The sequence below is a fragment of the Carcharhinus amblyrhynchos genome, chromosome 10 (genome assembly GCF_965287045.1).
Source record: "Carcharhinus amblyrhynchos chromosome 10, sCarAmb.v2.hapA, whole genome shotgun sequence".
In the NCBI taxonomy this organism is placed as follows: Eukaryota; Metazoa; Chordata; class Chondrichthyes; order Carcharhiniformes; family Carcharhinidae; genus Carcharhinus; species Carcharhinus amblyrhynchos.
This window is the reverse complement of record NC_137333.1, coordinates 76,860,227-76,881,950: the sequence shown is the minus strand read 5'-3', so window position 1 is coordinate 76,881,950 and position 21,724 is coordinate 76,860,227. Positions and strand designations below refer to the sequence as shown.

The 21,724-nt window shown below is 42.7% G+C and overlaps 1 protein-coding gene across 7 annotated transcripts in view; it reads right to left on the bottom strand.

Moving 5' to 3' along the window:
• LOC145349086 (microtubule-associated tumor suppressor candidate 2-like) overlaps positions 1-21,724 on the bottom strand; it is a 453,839-nt gene that overhangs the window by 289,904 nt on the left and 142,211 nt on the right. For all 7 annotated transcript variants that reach the window (XR_013888055.1, XM_080197409.1, XM_080197414.1 and 4 more), the window contains one exon: positions 15,951-19,061. Coding sequence is in view for 6 of the 7 variants with exons in the window: in XM_080197409.1 (XP_080053535.1) it covers positions 15,951-18,623 (2,673 nt within the window). In the remaining variant the exon portion in view is untranslated. The remainder of the gene's footprint in view (positions 1-15,950; positions 19,062-21,724) is intronic.

Genomic DNA, 21,724 nt, shown 5'->3' with positions numbered 1-21,724 from the left:
TTTCCGTGTACCTGTTACTTTCTATCAGCCTCCCCTCGGCAAAACCATTTCTCTTAATGTTGTTTCTCTTAGATACCTGACAACCTGGCCAGGCAGTGGAGCAACAAAAAAAAATGATGATAAAGACACACAACAGTCACTCCATTTCAGAATGGGAAATGTGTGGGGTTATGGGGATGGGATGGATTAGAGGTCCTGAGTAAGACACTCTGTCAGAGTTGGAGCAGATTTGACAGGACAAGTGGCCTCCTCCTGCACTGGAAAGATTCTATGATTCTGACGTAGAATCATAGGGATTCTATGATTCTGTGTAATGTTGGATCCTAGATGCCAGAAATCATTGCTGTTCTGTATAAGTGACCGAATGTTAATCCAACCCCTTTGTATTGCTATGAGATTAAAATGAGAGGGCTCAGGATTAAGTTATGATTTAACTCTGCAGGAAAGGGTTTTGCTCTAAGATATGCCAAGGCAATCAGATAAATCTGAGGACTGCCTCAAACACGTACAGGCACATTTACAGGTACCTGAGGGATAAGATGGAGGGTTGGGTTTGAGGACATCATCATCTTTGGTTTCAATGGACACCCCCATAATGGTCAATTATCTTACACCATCTCGTCTTTTGGCTGGAGATAGGACACTGAAATGTGCCTATAAGTGTTTGAGGGAGTCCTCAGATATATCTGATTGCCATCTGGATATAACTCTTAGGCAATCTCATCATTGAACTCATTGACCATAATATTTGTTCCAGTGATAGAACGATTGCATTCCCCCATATTATTGGAAAAACTATCTTTGGCCCCAACTAGGATGATTCTCTGTGAATTAGTGCTAATGCTTTTAAATGTTGTTCTAGCCATCATTCTCGCTCACCTTCCCTTGACACTGAAGAAAATAGCAAAGTCTCCTTTTACTTGGAGGAATTGTATAATGTTCAAGAAATGTTCCGCCCACATAGAAATGCGTCATGAGTTACCTGGTCTCCATGCAGCTTTGTATATTTTACTGCTGGAAAGCACTTAAAATCTGTGGTAAGAATTTGACATGCAATCAATGAGCCTTCACTTTTAATTATATTAAAAACTGGCAGAGTTTGGAACATTACAAACTAAATATATCAATACTTTTCAAACCATTGCACAAGAATTCAATTTCATTTGGTCAAATGAGGCTTTATGAGGTACTTGGTCCTATGAGATGTACAATAACTTTCAGCTAAAGATAACAAGCATGATTACAAAGTGACAGATGACTCTGTAATCTTTTTAAGGCTAGTCGAGAAAGCACTTAGTAACATGAGATCAAATACAAACCACTTCAGCTGCTTTATTTTTCACAGCATATGAACATCCAGAGAAATAGTTACTATCCATATACCCGTTCGAGTACACATTATAGACTTACTCAGAACAACCAGTGAAACGTATCTTTATTTAATTAAAAATTAAACATGCTGTGATTCCTAGGATTGATCTTGCATGACATAATCTCCAACATACCCTTACGCCTTGAAACTTCTTGAAGCTGGTGAAATCTCACCTTCATGCTAACCACCTGTTCCTCCTTATATCTCCATTGGTTCACAACCCAAAGAGGATCTATGTTAGAAAAACCCTACTGAGTGCAAAGGACCAGAATGGGTATGAGATGTTTACTGAGATAGGTGAAGAAATGTTTCATTTCCTACGTTCTTTGGAGACTGGGGCTTTCAAAGCTGAGTTCATTTTGATTGAACTACGTATTGCTTCATTGGCTTTTATTTTTAAACTTGTGTGAGCATATCTTACTTTGAATGAGAATCCCTTAATGTAACTCCAAGTCTTTTTGGAAAAGTAATCAAAAATCCCGAAGCAGAGCATTGACGTTTCAGGTAAAAAATTTGCAGTTATTGGAGTTAAGTTCGTAAAATGATTCCCAGATTGTAGAAAGCGCTGACTCAGGAAGTAATGACTCAGTGAATGCTGACTCAGGAAGTAATGACTCAATGAATGCTGACTTGGCAAATTCTGATTCAATATACAATAAGCAGTTATTAATGTGTTAGTGAGTGCTGGTTGAGCGAGGAACAACTTAATGATTGATGGTTCTATGAATCTTGACAGTGAATGTTGACTCAAGAAATAATGAGTCAGTGAATTCTTATTATTGAATGCTGACTCAGCTGACACTGACTTAGTGAATGTTGATTCATTGAAAACTCATTCAGCAGATGCTGAATCAGCAAATACAGCCAGTGAATGTTGATTCAGTAGATTCTCAGTCAGTGAATAATGACTCAGTGACCCCTCTACCATGGCTACGTTCGCGGCCAGGTGTCCCTGGAGAGGGAGCACGCGGTGTCAGCGGGCACAGTCGAGGCCTTCCGTGCCCGTTGGGCACCGCAGGGGCTGAGGTGCGTTATAGACCCCGACAATCACATTTTGATTTGACTTGTTTTAAGTTTCCTTTGTACTTTTTGTTTCTGTTCGGGCCGTTCCCCCTCCTTTTGGGGAGCTGCCCCCTTTTTCTTTGTCCGAATGTAATTTAAGTTTGTTCACTTGGTTCGGCCCACCCGAAAGAACAATAATGACTCAGTGATAATATTATCCCCAGTTTAACGCCTGGCACAAGCACTCAGCACCCCATAAGGGAAACTTTAGAAAGCTCGAGACAGCGTAAAGTGGTTGAAAATTTGGCAGCATTTTTTTCTGCCTCTGGGTAAAAAGAGGTTCGTGGGTATAAACCCTGGAATTTAGATTGCTAACTCAGTGAATGATATTTCGTTCAATGCAAACTCAATGGGGGGATTTTTTGCCCCTGTTCTTGGCAGAAGGAAAGGTCAAAGAGGGTGGGGAATCCAATAGGAGTCCCAAAACAGCATTTACACTACTGGGATTCTCCATTGAGATTGTCCCTGCTTCCTGCCAATGCGTATTGGGGTTCCCACTCATCTCACCATGAAATGGAGTGACTGTTCTGCGTCTTTGGACATTAAGGGGCAATTTATCATGGCCAACCACGAAATGGATTGACTGTTCTGCATCTTTGTTTAGTAAGGGGCAATTTATCATGGCCAACCACTTAACCTGCACATTGTCGATCTATGGGAAGCAACCGGACCACCTGGATGAAATCCACGCAGACACAGGGAGAATGTGCAAACTCCACACAGACAATGACCCAAGGCCAGAATCGAGCCTGGGTCCCTGGCAATGCAAAGCAGTAGCACTAACCACTGTGCCAGCATGTAATACTCCAAACGTGATACAAGTTGAGGTTAAATTCATACTTGAATATACTAGTGAGAGACCTAACACTTGTTTAAGGGGTTTTACAACTAATTAGATTGCCGGAGAGTTTTGGTCCTACTCCGTTTAGAAATTTAGAATCTGGGTGGGAGCCTGATCAATGGCTGCCCCAATTAAGTTAGAGAAAAGCATTTCTTTCCAATTTTTTGTGAAAGTAGGAATGAGAGGTCTCCACACTGCTCCATGGTATTTCCAATGGTCCCTGCCAGCCTCAGTCACCCTCTTCCTATTGTTCTTCAAACTGCCCTATGTACCGAGACTTACCTCAAGACATTTGCTGGTGAGGAAATTGGCTCAAAATTTCCATTGGGTGAGCTACTCACATGACCCTTAGATAAAAGGCAGAGGACAAAGTCTTACAATTCTTGGCCTTCAATTTCAGACACAGAGATTATTCCCTGCACCCATTTTGAGCTATGAGAGCAACACTATGCAAGTTCCACTCTAGAGTGTTTTGCATGTCCTACAAAAAGACAAGTCTATAATTTTGACAGTAATCTGGACTTTAAGCATCTATTTCAGACTTCCAGCATTTGTAATTTTTGTGTTTTTTTATTCCCTTATTCTGTTTTATTTTGTTAGATATCAGTAAAATCCAATAGGCCTGAGTTCAGGCTTCTGCGGTCCAAAGATTAGAACATTCCTTTAAAACCATTTCACAAAGATCTGACAAAATGCAGATTAATAATTTACTATATCCAATAAATATTTAGCAAGACATACTTCCAAAATAAATAATTCATTACTTTTAATTTAAGAATTCCCTATCGGCTAAAAGAAAAATAGAAATTGTTGAAAAGACACAGCAAGTTAGGCAGCATCAATAAAGAAAACAAAATGTAACATTTGAGGCATTGCCCCTGATCAGGATGAGTTGGATTTTAATTGGAACTATGGATTGGATTTTCCAGCCCTCTCTGCCAACAGGGTAAATTCTGGTCCCACTGAAGTCAACTCTTGCCCTGAGCAGATTGGATGAGTCTTGCAAAACACAGTAGTTGAATATGAAAGTGTCACAGTCAGCCAATGGTGAGCCACCAAGGGGAGGGGCTGCCAAATTCCAGCCTATGGGCCTCATTTTCACCAATTTGATTCTAAGTACAATTCAGAACTGACTTGGAAAACTGTTCTCAGGTGCCCCCATATGCACTTAGCCCGAAAAAAAAATCACGATCTGAATCGCACTGTGGGTGGGGCTTATCACACCCAAAATTCTACAACTCTGATCAGAGCTTTGAACCACGCAAGCGCAGTGAAAAATAAATCTGAAAAATGTGCCCGTCACATCATTCCCAGGCCGTAAGAAGCAGATAAAGCGACCTGGGAGTGAAAAGTGAGAGCAATGACCCCATAGGCATCACCCCATCCCCACAACATAACTGTCCCCCTTATCCACCCACCCCTCCATTACTCAGATTGATCACAACCTCCTACTCCCCTTCCCCCCCCACCGATCACCCACAAAGTGGCAGTGGATCCTACTGCCCCCTGCTCCCCTCCACCAGAGAATGATCTGGCCTCCCTTCTCTCCTCTCCCCCCACGAAAGAATGATGGGGCCTCCCTCTCCCCCCACCAGAGAATGATCAGGCCACACCCCCCACACAAGTTACACCTGACCCACCTTCTCTAAGAATGATCGGGCCTCCCTCCTTTGTTTCTCTCCCCCCGCCACCAGAGAATAATCTGACCCCCACCACCGATCTCAGTCAGAGAGCCATTGGAAGCTCTGAACTTACCTCTTCAGAAGCTGGAGTGCCCAAAACAGACCTTTGCCGAGCATATCTGTTTCACGTTGAAGCTGGATGGACGATGGTAAAGGAGGGAATTCTGGCAAAGTTGGGTGGGCAGCCCATTAATTCAATTTAAATACATGCAAAGGTATTTAAAGCGCCATTGCGCCCACTTCAGGCACGGTTTGGGTCGTGGCCATTTTCGGGTTTTGGTAAAGTGGGCATCTGCATGGACAAGGGCACAGATTGCGCTAATCACCTCACACCTGACTTTACCAAGTTTTCACGCCCATTTGATGCAATGGTAACATAAGAACATAAGAAATAGGAGCAGGAGTAGGCCATCTAGCCCTTCGAGCCTGCCCCGCCATTCAATAAGATCATGGCTGATCTGTCGTGGCTCAGTTCCACTTTCCCGCCCTCTCCCCATAACCCTCAATCCCTTCTCTTATCAAAAACCCATCAACCCGCTTCTTAAAAATATTTAGCGAGGCAGCCTCCACCACTTCAACGGGCAGAGAATTCCAGAGATTCACCACCCTTTGAGTGAAGAAGTTCCTCCTCAACTCCGTTCTAAACCGCCTCCCCTTTATCTTGAGGCTGTGCCCCCTAGTCCTACTGTCTTTTTTGAGCGGGAAGAGTCTCTCCACCTCTATCCTATCCATCCCATTCATCATCTTATACGTCTCAATGAGATCTCCCCTCATTCTTCTAAACTCTAACGAGTACAAGCCTAGTTTATTCAGCCTCTCCTCATAGCTCAATCCCCTCAACTCCGGTATCAGCCTAGTAAACCTCCTCTGCACTCCCTCCAGGGCCAAAATATCCTTGCGCAGGTGCGGCGCCCAAAACTGCACACAGTACTCCAGCTGCGGCCTCACCAATGCCCTATACAGCTGCAGCAAGACCTCCCTACTTTTATATTCAATCCCCCTCGCTATGAAGGCCAGCATCCCATTCGCCTTCCTGACCACCTGCTGCACCTGCAAGCTGGGTTTTTGCGACTCATGCACAAGGACCCCGAGGTCCCTCTGCACCGTCGCCTGCTGCAGTTTTTCGCCACGTAAGTAATAGTCCTTCCTACCATTCTTCCTACCAAAGTGGACCACCTCACACGCCAACATTAAGTTCCATTTGCCATTTCCTGGCCCATTCGCCCAGCCTATCTAGATCCTTCTGCAGACTCTCCACACCCTCCGCACAATTTGCCGTTCCCCCAATCTTGGTGTCATCAGCAAATTTCGACACCCTGCACTCGGTTCCCTCCTCCAGATCATCTAATCGGGTCACATGTAAAATATGATATTTTCTACGTTTCTGCTCGACTTGCTGACTGTTTCCACATGCGCAGCGTCTGCTGCATTTTCTTTTTCATTCAGGTTTTCTCATTTTACTTGGTGCATTTGAATTGTTTACCTCATAATAGTTACATAGAACATAACAGCGCAGAACAGGCCCTTCGACCCACGATGTTGCATCGACCAATTAAGAAAAAAGCAATGACCCTCTAACCTAAACCAATCCCTTTCCATCCATAAACCTATCCACGGATCTCTTAAACACCCCCAAACTAGGCACATCTACAACTGCAGCAGGCAGCGCATTCCATTCCCCCACCACCCTCTGGGTAAAGAACCTACCTCTGACATCCGTCCTATAACTACCACCCCTTAATTTAAAGCTATGTCCCCTCGTGCTAGCTTTCTCCACCCGAGGAAAAAGGCTATCACTGTCCACCCTAAATATATATACGGATATATAGTTCCTTGTACGAGGAAATATTAACAGTTTTCTTGCGTTAATGAGGTTAAGGAAGATTCAGGTTTTTATTCTCAGACGCACGTGAATGCTCATGACTGAAAGAGATTTAACTACTCTAACTAGCCAGAGCATGCCATACAATCTTACAAATATTCCAAAATAAGAGCGGCAGACAAACAGATAAGGAGGAAATGTACTGTCATTCAAGTAAGGGAGGGTCTGTGAAAAACCTGCTCCTTTTAGCTAGAATAAGGGGACACAGTTTCAAATTAAGTGGTCTCCCATTTAAGTTGGAGATGAGGAGGGCCACTGATCTTTGGAACTCTCTCTCTACACAAGCAGCACTGGCTAAAAGCCATTGAATACATTCAAGGCTGAGTTAGATAGGTTTTAGTCAAAGGTCATGGGGACAGGCAGGAAAGTGTCACATCAAATCAGCCATGAACTTGCTGAATGGTGGAATGGGTTTGAAAGGCTGAATAGTCTACTCTGGCTTCTATTTTTTATGATTCTATGTTCTTATAGGCAATATGTAAACAGCAACTCTTTGCTGAAACTGATTTAGGAGCTGCTAGGTTTGGACTATTCTTGGATTTTGGCCCAAAGAATGTCCTTTTGTTTGTTTTTTGTAAATAGGCCCACGCTTGATTGTTGTGTCTCTAAAATATGTTGGAAATTCTATTAATATTGTTTCGAACATTATGGGTGAAATTCTCCAGCCTCGTGTTTCCAGCTAGAAGGACGTGGCGCACTGTTTGCTAGTGACAGGATTCTCTAGTCCTGTCGCTGTCAATGGGAATTCCCATCAACGTAACCCAATGCAGGCGGAAAACCCACAGGCAGGGGTGCACTGCCAGTGGGACTGTAGAATGCCACCAATGTGAATGGCCGGAGAATTTTGGCCTATAATTTGATCCGCTAATGGGTAGGAATCATAGAAATATTTTTAAGCATTATTTAATATCTGACTTTAGGCTTGCTAAGAAAATGTTTATTTTAAAATAATTTCTTGTTGTGTGATCAAGTCAATGAAATCAGCTGTTTTTAACCAATCTTAACTGAGCCCTGTGAGAGAGCCCAAGAGAATTTTCCATACTCTGCAGAGTGCTGACTGAGCTGAAAAAATCAGCAAGCAACTCGCACAGCCGATCTTTCTTGTCAGATAATCCTGCACTTTGTGCAGAAAAATCTGCAGGTGTGTATCACACTGGCAGGATAGGGCCAAAAAAGCCAACAGCAGCAATCCCAAGATCGGGGTGCTCTTTTTAAAAGGACACCCTGATCTCTGATAGAACAAAACAGGAACACCACCCCTCACATATACGAGGGGAACACCCCCCCAACCAAAGTTCCCAACCAACTCACTCCAGGATGGTATATTGTCTCTCTGATGCTAGGGTTCAGCATGTCACAAAGTGGCCGCAGAACATTTTGGCAGGGGAAGGCCAAGAGCACTGGGTCATGGTACACATTGGTAAAAAAGGGAAGAGGTTCCGAAAGCTGAATACAGGGAGATCAGTGTTAAATTAAGAAGCAGGATCTCCAAGGTAATAATCTCAGGATTACTCCCACATGCTAGGGACAGCAGAAATCAGAGGAGAGGTAGGATGGGTGCATGGCTAGAGGGGTGGTAGACAGGAATGAGTTTCAGATTCCTGAGGCACTTGGACAGGTTCCGGGGAAGGTGGAACCTGTACAAATTGGATGGGTACACCCTAATAGAACCGAAACCAATACCCTTCTGGGGTTTTCTGTGTCTTAATGCATGTAACATAAATAGCAAGATAAATGAACTGACTGCACAGAGTTAAATGGGTACGATTTGATAGCCATTACTGAGACATGGAACAGGACTTTACGGCCTCACTTGTCACGAAACCGGAAGATACCGCCTGAGGTCAACAGACCTTTCCATGTTCCGCTCCTCACCCGCTCCGATTCCCGTGGCAAGTGGGCAGTGAAATTTCAGCCATGGTTGCAAAGAGATCAAAGTTGGGAAATCAATATTCAGGGTTATTTGACTTTTAGGAATGATGGCTAGCAAGGACAAGGCAGTGGGATGACCTTGGCTAAGGGGATGTGGAGTTGATTTGGGTGGAAGCGACAAATATCAAAGGTCAGAAGAGCGCAGTAAGAGTATTTTATTGGCTACTTTTCCGGAGCCTTACTGTAGGATAGTGTTTAAATCAAGAAGTAACAAATGCATGTTAAAAAGAGCAATGTATTAATCATGGGAGAATTTACTTTTTCATATAGATTGGGCTATTCAAATTGGAAATGGTAGTCAAGAGAGTGAATTTATGGAATGCATTCGGGATGTTTTCTTGGGGCAATATGTTATGGAGCAAACTAGGGATCAAGCTATTTTGGATCAGGTAGTGTGCAATGAGGTAGTTCTGATAAATGATTTCAAAGTTAAGAATTCTCTAGGAAGTAGTGATCACAGTCTGATGGAATTTAACATTCAGCTCAAGGGAAATTACAAAGGTATGGGGATGTAATTGGCCAAAGTGGACTGGTCATATAGATTAGTAGGTAAGGCAATAGATGAGTAGTGGCAGATATTCAGGGAGATAAATCATGATCGAGTTATCATGGGACAGCATGGTGGCACAGTGGTTAGCACTGCTGCCTCATAGTGCCAGGTTCAATTCTGGGCTTGGGTGACTGTGTGGAGTTTGCATGTTCTCCCCGGTGTCTCTGTGGATTTTGTCACAGTACTTCAGTTTCCTCCCACAGTGCAAAGATGTGCAGGTTCGGTTGATCAGCTATGCTAAATTGCCCCTTAGTGTCCCAAGATGTGTAAGTTAAGGACATTAGAGGGGTAACAGGGATGGGGTAAGAAACTCTGTCAGTGAGTTGGTGCAGCCTTGATGGGCCAAAATGATTCCTTTTGCACTGTAGGGACTCTATGGGGTGAATTTTCCCATTCTGCCCACCACGGGAATCGTAGCAGGCAAATGGTGGACCACAGAAAGGTTCATTGACCTTGGGTGGGATTTTCTGGTTTCAGGCAAGTGTGGCCGGAAAATCCTGCCCCATGACTCCCAGCAAAAATACATTCCAATGAGGAAGACAACCATGGATAACCAAGGAAGTTGAGGAGAGTATTAAGTTGAAAGCAGAACATAAGATGGCAAAGGTTAGTGGTAGGCCAGAAGAGTGGGATAGATTCAAGATGCAGCAAAAATAATCAGGAAGGAAAAAATAAACTGAAGGCAAGCTAGCAAGAAACAAAAAACAGATAGTAAGAGATTTTAAAAGAAAAGTAAAAGAAAGCATAGGCATCTTAGAAAATGAAGCTGGGGAAGTAATTATTCGGAACAAAGTAATGTCTGAGGAGTTCAACAGAAATTCTGCATCAGTCCCCATTGTAAATGTAGAAAATACTACATGCAGCCCAGAAATAGTAAAAAAAATACAGGGGAGGAATTAAATACAGCCACCATCACCAGAGGAATTAGTTTTAGGCAAATGAATGAGTTGCAGGCTGATACTTCCTATGAGCCTGACAGATTGTACCCCAGGGACCTTAAAAGAAGTAGCTACAGAGATCATGGATGCATTGGTAGTCATTTTCCAAAAATCCTTGGATTCTGGAGCCGTGCCAAAGGACTGGAAAACTGCCAATGTGGTAAGCTTGCTCAAAAAGGGTAGGAGGCAAATTTAGGAAACTACAGGCCAATGAATCTCACTTCAGTTATTGGAAAAATATCAGAATCGATTATTAAGGAGAGAATAGCAGTGCATTTTGGTAAGTCATAATCTAATCAAGCAGAGACAGCATGGTTTCATGAACCATAGAAAATTTACAGCTCAGAAACAGGCCTTTTGGCCCTTCTTGTCTGTGCCGAACCATTTTTTGCCTAGTCCCACTGACCTGCACGTGGACCATATCCCTCCACATCCCGCTCATCCATGTACCTGTCGAAGCTTTTCTTAAATGTTAAAAGTGACCCCACATTTACCACTTTATCCGGCAGCTCACTCCACACTCCCACCACCCTCTGCGTGAAGAAGCCCCCCCCTAATATTCCCTTTAAACTTTTCACCTTTCACCCTTAGCCCATGCCCTCTGGCTTTTTTTCTCCCCTAGCCTCAGTGGAAAAAGCCTGCTTGCATTCACTCTATCTATACCCATCAAAATCTTATACACCTCTATCAAATCTCCCCTCATTCTTCTACACTCCAGGGAATAAAGTCCTAACCTATTCATATCTCCCTGTAACTCAGCTTCTCAAGTCCCGGCAACATCCTCATGAACCTTCTCTGCACTCTTTCAACCTTACTTACATCCTTCCTGTAACTAGGTGACCAAAACTGTACACAATACTCTAAATTCGGCCTCACCAATGCCTTGTATAATCTTACCATAACACTCCAATTTTTACACTCGATACTCCGATTTATATAGGCCAATGTACCAAAAGCACTCTTTACGATCCTACCCACCTGTGACATCACTTTTAGGGAATTCTGTACCTGTATTCCCAGATCCCTCTGTTCATCTGCACTCTTCAGAGTCCTACCATTTACCCTGTACATTCTACTTTGGTTTCCAAGTAGAAAGTGCAATACCTCACATTTGCCTGCGTTAAATTCTATTTGCCATTTTTCAGCCCATTTTTCTAGTTGGTCCAAATCCCTCTGCAAGCTTTGAAAACCTTCCTCACTGTCCACTACACCTCCGATCTTTGTATCATCAGCAAATTTGCTGATCTAATTGACCACATTATCATCCAGATCATTGATATAGATGACAAACAAAAATGGACCCACCACAGGTCCCTGCAGCACGCCACCAGTCACAGGCCTCCACTCAGAGAAGCAATCCTCCATTGGCTTCTTCCATTGAGCCAGTGTCTAATCCAATTTACTACCTCCCCATGTATACCTAGCAACTGAACCTTCCTAACTAAACTCCCATGAGGGACCTTATCAAAGGCCTTGCTAAAATCCAGGTAGACAACATCCACCACCTTTCCTTCATCCACTTTCCTGGTAACCTCCTCGAAAAACTCTAATAGATTGGTAAAACATGACCTACCACGCACAAAGCCTTGTTGACTCTCCCTAATAAGTCCCTGACCGTCCAAACATTTGTAGATCCTATCCCTTGTCACACCTTCCAATAACTTGCCCATTGTCGACGTCAAACTTACTGGCCTATGAAGGTGGAGTCATGTCTGACAAAGTGTTCTTTGAGAAGGTGGATAGAGGAGAACCTGTCAATGTTGTACATTTGGATTTTCAAAAGTCATTTGATAAGGTGCCACACAAAAAACTACTATACAAAGTAGGAGCTCATGGTGTTGAACGTAATATTCTGGCACGGATAGAGGGTTGGCTCACTAACAGGAAGCAGTCTGTAGCAATAAGCGGTCACTCTCAGGTTGGAGGGCAGTAACCAGTGGAGTGCCACAGGGATCAGCGCTGGAACTGCAGCTCTTCACAATCTATGCTGGCCAGAATTTTCTGGTCTCACATGCCCCATTGCTGCTGCCAGCAAGAATGGAAACTTTGGCACTTGGTCAAATCTCCATTCACTGCAGCAAGACAGGAGAAGGCTGGAAAATTCCAGCCATTCATAATTCGGAGAAAGGAAGAGAGTGAACTGTGGCCAAATTTGCAGATGACACAAAGGTGGCAGGAAAGGCAGGCTCTAAGGAGGATATAAATAGCTCACAGAAATATTGACAGGTTAAGTGAGTGGGCAGAATTTTGGCAATTGAATTCAATGTGGGAAGGTGTGAGATTGTTCATTTTGGAAGAATGAGAAGCAGGATTATTATTTAAATGGAGAGATAGTGAAGAAAACTGTAGTGTAGAGGGATTTGGAAGTCCTTGTTCATGAAACCCAGAAAGCTAGCATTCAGGTGGGCAGCACAGTGGCACAGTGGTTAGCGCTGCTGCTTCATAGCTCCAGGGACCTGGATTTGATTCCCGGCTTGGGTCACTGTCTGTGTGGAGTTTGCACATTTTCCTCGTGTCTGCATGGGTTTCCTCTGGGTGCTCCAGTTTCCTCCCACAGTCCAAAGATGTCCAAAGGTTAGGTTGATTGGCTATGCTAAAAAAATTGCCCCTTAGTGTCCTGAGAAGTGTAGGTTAGATGGATTAATGGGTTAATATGTAGGGATATGGGGGTGCGGCCTGGGTGGGATTGTGAATGGCCTCCTTCTGCACTGTAGGGTTTCTTTGATTTCTATGAGAAGGTAACAGGGAAGGCAAATTGAATACTAGCTTTTATTTCAAAGGGCTGGAGTATAAAGGTAGAGGTGTTGCTCCAACTGTACAAGGTACTAGTCATGCCACATTTAGAATACATTGTACAGTTTTGGTTCCCTTATTTATGGAAATATAGGGCCGGATTTTTCAACCTCTCCCACAGCTGGGGTTCTCTGGTCCCACTGCATTGAATGGAGATTTGGCTGAGCGTCAATTTCCCAGTTCTCACTGGCAGTGATGATGAGGTGTAAACAGCTGGAGAATTTCAACATAATTTTTGGAGGTAGTACAGAGGAGGTTTACTAGGATGTGAGGGATTCATATGAGGAAAGATTGGACAGATTAGGTTTGTATTCCTTGGAATTCAGAAGAATGAGAGGTGATACGATTGAAACATAAGATTCTTCGGGATTTAAACAGGGCAAATGTTGGGAGGATGTTTCCACTCATTGGGAGAGTGTAAGAACAGAGGGTACGGTTGCAGAGTATGGGGTGTTCATTGAAGTAACTCATTGAGCATGAATTTCTACTCTCAAAGAGTGGCAATTCTATGGAGGTCAAGCCATCACCCCATAACCCTTAATTCTCCAACTGATTAAAATACCTCTCTCTCTGTTGAACATGTTTAAGGACTTCATAGAAATCATAGAAACCCTATAGTACAGAAAGAGGCCATTCGGCCCATTGAGCCTGCACCGACTACAATCCCACCCAGGCCCTATCCCCGTATCCATACATATTTTACCCACTAATCCTCTAACCTATACATCTACACATGTCTACATCTACGGTCAATTTAGCATGGCCAATCAACCTAACCTGCACATCTTTGGACTGTGGGAGGAAACCGGAGCACCCGGACGAAGTCCATGCAGACACAGGAGAATGTGCAAATTCCACACAGACAGTGACCCGAGCAGGGAATTGAACCCAGGTCACTTCTGCTTCATAGCTCCAGGTTCCTGATTGCCGGCCAGCCCTTTGATCCCACATCATTACCAGGGTGGCCAGCCCCGATCAGCCCCTTCTCTCCCTCTGCCACTGATGCCTATGCAGAGTGGCAGTAGCAGTAGCAGCAGGAACACCTCCCCCCCCCACCCCCACCCCACCACACCAATCTCTCCCTCATAGGCCCTGCTCCATCTGGCCCCATCCCTTTGGCACTGCCATTTTGCCAGTTGGACAGTGCCAGGGGGCCAGGCTGGCAGTTCCCAGGGGGCATACCCCCTTGTCCCTGAGAGATCTGGATGGCCTCCCTTCACTCCAGTGAGCTTGCAGCTCCCCTGAGGGGGGGGGGGGCGGAGAAGAGAGGAGGAGAGGCTTGTGAGCTTGGAAACGTCAGTCCAAGGCCCGCTAATAGAATTGAAGTACAAATATTTAAATATTTAAATCAGCTCCGTGCCAATTTCCGGGACGCAGAGCTGCGCAGAGCCTGCTAATTGGCCTCGGCTGATGTCTCCCGCGGGCTGGGAGAATCCACCCCCAGGACTCCGCCGGCCAGATTCTCATTTCCCGAGTCTCGAATGATTTTGCTCCCACCTCACCATTTGCGCTAGCAGCGAACGCGGACAAAAAGAAATCGAGGCTGGTGTGTAAATAATGAGCACTGAAATACAACACAGACATCCAATAAAATATACCGGTTCACACCAGAAACTCAGAAGATGGAGCAAACATCACACTTTGGGCATAACTGTCAATCTATACACAAGCTGCATCAAACGGTGGAGTTTTTTTCCCTAAAGTTTTCGTGGAGATTGATTTGCAAGGTAAAATCATGCCATGAAGCATGCAGCGCAACTGGGTAGTAATCTGGAACGTAATTATTTTTATTTCACATTAGAAAAACTCCTTGATATATTAACGAGTACTAACAGTGCAGTTTAAAGTAATAGGCTTCATTATAACAAAGTAAGCATTTTCAATAACAGTGTCTAGTCCATCATCAGTCAGGAACCTTAATTTAAAAAGCTGAAAATTACTTTAGGGCCAAATCTACACGATATTCCAGATACAAGGGTAGAAACATTTGATCTTGGAAGTTTGCATATAAAAGCTTGACATGTTTAATCAACATTCTTATTCATAGGCAATATAATTGTGATGATAGCATTTGCCCATGAACTTATCACTCGAAAGTTCCACCCATGGTCGTGCCAAAGCCCTATGCAATTTTAAAATGATCTCTTTCAATTTAAATATCCTGACAATTGTGATAAAAACCAACAGTTTAATTGCCCTCTCTATTCTCTACAACACTTGGCTGACGTTAACCAGGGCACTAATTTCCCAGGGGCTCCCTCCTGTTCTATAGTACATTGCCACGTCCACTTTCTTTTGGTCCATCTCATCAATTTAGATTTGGCTACGATTTATTTAACCTGCCATTTTACTGCATACAAACTCACCATCTCCAATTTCTCTTGAGTTTGCGTACTCTGGTCCTCCACGTTTGACATTTCTCCCATCTTGATATTATCTGCAAAGTTGGACACCTTTGAAAGGACTCCAGTCTAACCGATTCCTCAGCTATACGACTAACTGACTCCCAGCCCGATGGCTTTTAATTTGTTATATCAAATCATTTTTTTAAAATCACTTTAATACATTACCAATAAGACAAGGAAACGTTGAAAATGCTCAGCAGAGCAGGCAGCATCTGCAGAGAGTTACAAAGTTAACATTTCGGTCAATGACCTTTTGTTCTGAAACATTAACTCTGTTTCAAATTTTCAACATTTTGCTTTTCAATGCATTTCTATTTGGCTTTCTCGTGCAACTCAAGCTTTTACATGGGGCAGGACTAAATACTTCTTAAAATCCATTTACTGTCTCACTAATCCGGCAACCTGCACTCAAAAATAGTTTCTTGACTGACTCTAATTCGAATTGATGAGAATACATGTACCCACAACCTAAAATGTTAAAGGCTGCTCTTACCTCAGAAATGCTCTCCTGCGTAAACACTTCAGTAGCTTTCTTTGATGTGATATCACTGGAAGGAGGAAATGGTTTTCCCATCATTCTGGGAAAAGCCTGCTGAGTAGGAGGTTTGATCCCAGATACCATCAGCCCTGTCGTATATATCTTAGTTCTTTGCAACTCCGGTCTCCTGTCATGAGCGGAACTGGGAACACTGAGCAGTGAGAGGGGTTTATTTTCACATGTAGAGGTCTTGTACTCTTTTGAAATGCAAGGTTTTGAAATGGACTCGGTCCATGTTGAGAGTTTTGGAGATAGTCCCAAAGCATCATGTAAAGCATCCAGTGGTTTTACCTGAAGTGGTTTTCGAATGTAAGTTATAATTTTAGGTCTTACATACTTGGGTTTAGGAATGAGTTTAGCTTCAGTCTTTCCTTCAGGCTTGGACTGGTAATTTGTTTCTGCTTCTCCTTTGTCTGTTAGAACAGTCCTGGGATGCTGCAGTATTGGTTTAGGGATTCCACTGTTACATACAGCTTTATCAGAAGCTTTAGGGAATGAGTTTGCTGTCTGTGCTTCTAATGGGGGGAGTAGCGAAGATTCTGACAGTACCTCAGCATGAGACAGGGAGGTTTCCTTAACAGCAAGATCTGAGGATTTATTGGTAACTTTCATATCAACTTCTGTAGAAGGAGTAAATGCAGGATTTACAGTCTGCAAGGCTACCAGGTTCTCAGAGTGCTGAAGCTCTTCAGAAATCCGCACAGGTTGATTTTCTCCAATTATCATCACATTACTCTTTATTTCATTCAGTTCCTTTTGTAAAAAGCACTCTGCCTTTTCGACAGAACATTCATCAATGTGCTGACCATGACTAACTCCTGGTCCTGGCAATATATCCTTGCCTGTATCTGCACCTTGGTGACAAGGATGTTGCTTTGACAGCTCTGAGTGTGTGACCCTAAGGGTTTCAGCACCATCCTTTTCCATCAACTTAGAAATGCTTTTCACTTGAACGGGTTCACTTTCTAATGAACTACTGCCGCTCACACAAGATCGCCTTGTGTCTTTTATGTCCCTAATAATTTCAAAGGTATCATGAAGGCTATCAAATTCTTGCTTCGAAAGTTCATTGATTTGTGTGCATGGCACTTTACCATTTCCAATGTTGTTAGCTGCCTCATAGGCCATGTTTGAAACTCCAGAAATAGTAGATTTCACATTGGCCACATTGTTAGTAGCATTTGGAAATGAGCTTCCAAGATGTTCAGCTGCTCCTATGGAATGTTGGGCACCAAGTTCTGTATGTATTAGACCGCAGATTTTATTTTGACAACACTGCTTCATTAATACTGAAGAATTGTTTGCAGATACTGGACTATCACCAACATAACTTTTCGCTTGTTGGTGTGAGAATTGGTCTTTCTCAACATTGAAATTATTAAGGTGTTGTTCTTTTGTGCTGTCTGGCAGGTGCTGCACTGTTTTAGCTATCTCTTCAGGAAGGCTGGAGGGTGATTGTTGATTAATATCACAAGGCTCCACTTCCTCTTTTACTTCAAAAATACTTTTCCTGTTTTGAACTCCTGTTACTTCAGACAAAAAATCACCAGTTTCCTGCCAGTCACGTGTAGAGGGCTGGTTGTGCTCATCAATTGCCCTATACTTATTGGGCAATGCATTCAAGTTTAACTGGACTTCAGATTTGACAATAGCCACCTGTGGTTCATAACCTGGATCTAAGACAGATACTATATTTTCACAATGCGATGTGCTTACATTGACCAGATCAAGTGGCCTCTCTACATTCGATTGTAGTTCTGGAGCTGACTTCTTATTTTCAGAGGTAGATGAGTTAGAATGAAACGCAATTGTTTCAGCTGAGGTGAAGTCAGATGGGGAGATAGCTTTGCACAGATCCTCTGATGCCCTCCGTGAATCATGAGTGCTATCACTGGCATTCATCTGGAGTTCCTGAAAATTCAATGATCCAACACAACAGTCAGTCAATGAGACATTATCTGGAAAACACCCAACACCATCTTTTCTGGATGCAGCAACCTCTACTGATAAATCCTTTTTAGTAACTTTCTCCAATGAACTGAAAGGTGAAGAGTCCTTGCATGATAACGGTATGAAATGCGTTCTTTTATTTTCATCTATTTTTGGCCACTCATGCTCTGCAGCAGCTTCAGTAGTGTAGGTGTGCCTTTTTAGAGGATACCATTCCTTTTGAATTTGAGAAACACTAACAATTTTACCTATACCAAACTGCCGATCTTCCCTGTCAGGACACTGCAAACTGCAAGCTTCATCGTGGTGTTCAGTAGATTCGGTATTTTCCAGTTCCACAGTTCCAATTTTATTTGGCTCAGAAAACTCTAGGCTTCTGCTTCTGTGAAACTGATCTCCAACCTCAATTGATTGAAACTCCCCACCTTGCTTCACAGAGTCATCCAGCGTTTTATTCGGCATTGTTATGTTCTTTGGCATGTGTAGATGCTCATTTATAATGTCAGCTGTTAGATTTTGTCTCTGTTCCTTTTCTTCTGTGATATAAGACCGGGATGTTATTTCATTTGCATTGGTATCTCCATCTGTTCCAACTGGTTGTTCATTGTTATTCTTTACTTCCTTTTTGTTGCCCTCCTTGTCAGTGCAGAATGTGGTGTTCTGAACTGAAGAAGTCATGCTCTGTCTTCCTTCCCCTTTCAGATTTATATTATTACTTCAATAGAAGACCAGAGTTGTTAGTGATAAATAAATATTAAATGTGGCTGTGTTTTTTTTTTAAATGGAAAGAAACATAAGCTTCACTTTGACAATGTTGTTATATCTTTTGATGACTTGTTAGTGAAGGAACCTTGTGCAAGAATGTGTTGATAAAATGTTCTTTCCACAGTCAATTTAGAATTTTACAAGCGTGTTTGTTTTACTGTTTCTCACTGTAGAATTTTTTCACTCCTGTTATTCTTTTCTTTCACATTCATTTATTAATGTTGTCACCCCTTGAGTGCTGATCTTGTGTTCTATAGCAAACCAGCTTCTTTATCCTTATCCCTGCAGTTCCTTAATCCTCAATGCAGCTGAAAGGTTTTCCCAGGTTCTTTGAAATAGAGACTGGTTGATCTGTTGAAAAAAAATCATACACAGAAACAGATCGTCAGTCTCTACATTTGGAGCATTAGCCAAGTGCACAAACTATATTTAACCAAAATATCTGACGCACCCAGTGGAATTTAACACCACAGGTACAGGCACAGATTAATTTCATGCTCTAACACCCAGCCTAAAAGGCTAACTGCCAGTAAAACAAGTCTCTAATGTAAACCCTGATACAGTAACAGAAACCATTCCTTGGTTATTTATGGATCATTGACTCACCTCTGATCACAGCAACATCAAACAAACATTCTTTATTTTTGATGAAATATTAGCAAACTGATATTGTCATTTACTTATAGTACAAGAAATCGAATTCCATCAGCTACCTTTCAAGTCATTTTTGTTGTGGCACAAGGTTGCTTCCCTGAGTTGCCTTTTCTTTTCAACGCAGTACATTTCTGAATCCAGTAAAAACAGCTCAAGAATGTTAAAGCGCAGCTGTGCTGACAAAAATATACAGTAGGTGCCACAATGGATAAATAATTAAATACGGCTACAATTCTTGAGTTTTTGCACTGTAACCCTGAAAATGTCACCACCTCACATCAAACCAAATATATATTTATTCAACAATTGAAAATCTATAGTTGCATCCTCCCAGTTGAAGAGCAGAAAATGGTCATAATTTGGACAATAATACTGTGGGATAAAAGTCTACTGAGCATTTTGGCTGATGTAAAGATTCTGCCAGAAGATGTTCTGTTGGAATTTAGGCCAGCATTCTCTGCTCCCATTTTCAGGAGGTAGGAAAGTTGTTGGGAAAAGAATCCAACGTGAGTCCCCAAATGGGTTTCACACCAGCAGGATTTCCCTTCGTCCCCGTCCCATGAAAGGTCAGAAACTCCATTAGCATACATTAACATATGGACTTCTCCATTGTATCATTCCCCCCACAATAGGATTTCCCCATCCTACCAATATGATGTCACATCAGTGGGGTTTACAACAAGTCCTGAGAAACAGGGCCCTGGCAAAGATAACCTGCCGAGGCCACACAGGTAAGCACAGCCCCAGGAGTCATGCCTAAGCAGCATTCTAGCTATGTCCAGTGTGGCGTTGTGGGGCCTGTCTCCAGGATTTTTTTAACGTGTCAAAAAAAAGGCAGGAAATTTGGGCAGTGGAGCCAGTGGGCTATACGCTGCTTTTCTCACCCGAGTTGATACTTAGTCAAAAAATTATAAAATTCTCTCCTTTGTGTTTTAATTTTTTTATTTCAAACTGCTTGCCGTAATTCTTTCAATAGGCTAGAAAACTTTGACCCCGGACATTGTGGAATCTCGGTGGAGTTGTAGAGTTGTTTTGGGGGTGTTGCAATTTGGGCAGAATCTGGAACAAACAAGTTTCTGCCCAATTTGTATATTCCAATGGAAGAAGTGAGGGAATTAACACCTCTTTTGCTCAGCATTCCTCTATTGTGGCAGCATTTTAAGGAATTCTGACAACATTCCAGGGTAACCCCAAATTACTAGTCGAAGAATCAGACAGGCCCAGGCACCCATAACTGCTCAGATCATTATGGACTTTGGTCTAGGTCTATTGAGCCAGTTCCAGAACTCCATGAAATCAAATACTATTACAAATTTTCCTATTTTTTGCAGAAGTTGAGCCTACAACACCATCTGGAAAAATCAAAATAATTGTTTATCTGTCTTTTTGGCCCAATCTGCTTCAGGCTTCCACTTTCAAAGTGACATAATACATTCCAAGCTTCCAGCAGTAATGTAGGGACATAGGCTTCAGTTGCACCTCAACAGCCACAAGATGCGCTTCCCAAATACTTAAATGATCCACACCTAACTTTTGGAACAGGATCATCAGCAGGTAAAAGTTAGTTCTTGCTGCATATCTGGCATCTTAAGACCTGAAAAAGGCATCAGTACTTTTCTAGGTGGTTTCAGAGTCCAGGGTCCACGAATTAATGCGTTTTTAAGTGTATTTTTTGCAATTTACGGCTAATATTACTATTATAAAGCTACTCCTGATGTTATAATGCTTTGTTAAAGGTAATCCCCTCAATTGACCTCTCCTGATCTGGTTCATTAGTTTGGTCCTGGTGTGAGGGGGCTGTCCTGTGGTGAGGTTGAGTAAATTGGGTCCATAGTCTTGGAGGTTTAGAAGAATGAGTGGTGATCTCACTGAAACATACAAGGTTCTGAAGGAACTCAACAGGGTGATCACAGAGGTAATTTCCCCTGGGTGGGGAATCTAAAACAAGTGGACACAGTTTAAGGATAAGGAAATAGTTCTGAAATGAAGGGTTGTTAATCTTTGGAATTCTCTAAGAGTGTTGTAGATTCACCATCATTGATTCAATTACTGACTGGAATAGACAGTTTTTTGATCTATCAGTGGATCAGGGGAATGTGGAGCAAGGAGGAAAGTGGAGCTGAAGTATAAGATCAGCCAGAATCATATTGAATGGCAGAGCAGGCTCAAGGGGTCAAATCGTCTACTCCTGCTCCAATATCTTATGTTCACACCCACTTTATGCAGCATCTGTTTCAATCAGGAAAGGTGCCTTTAATGATTGCCAGACAAACAAAAGAAACATGGACTTTTGCCCATGATTTCTGCCAATCTGTAAGTGGCGTTCTTCAAGGAAACCTGGGCTGGGATTTTTGCTCCCA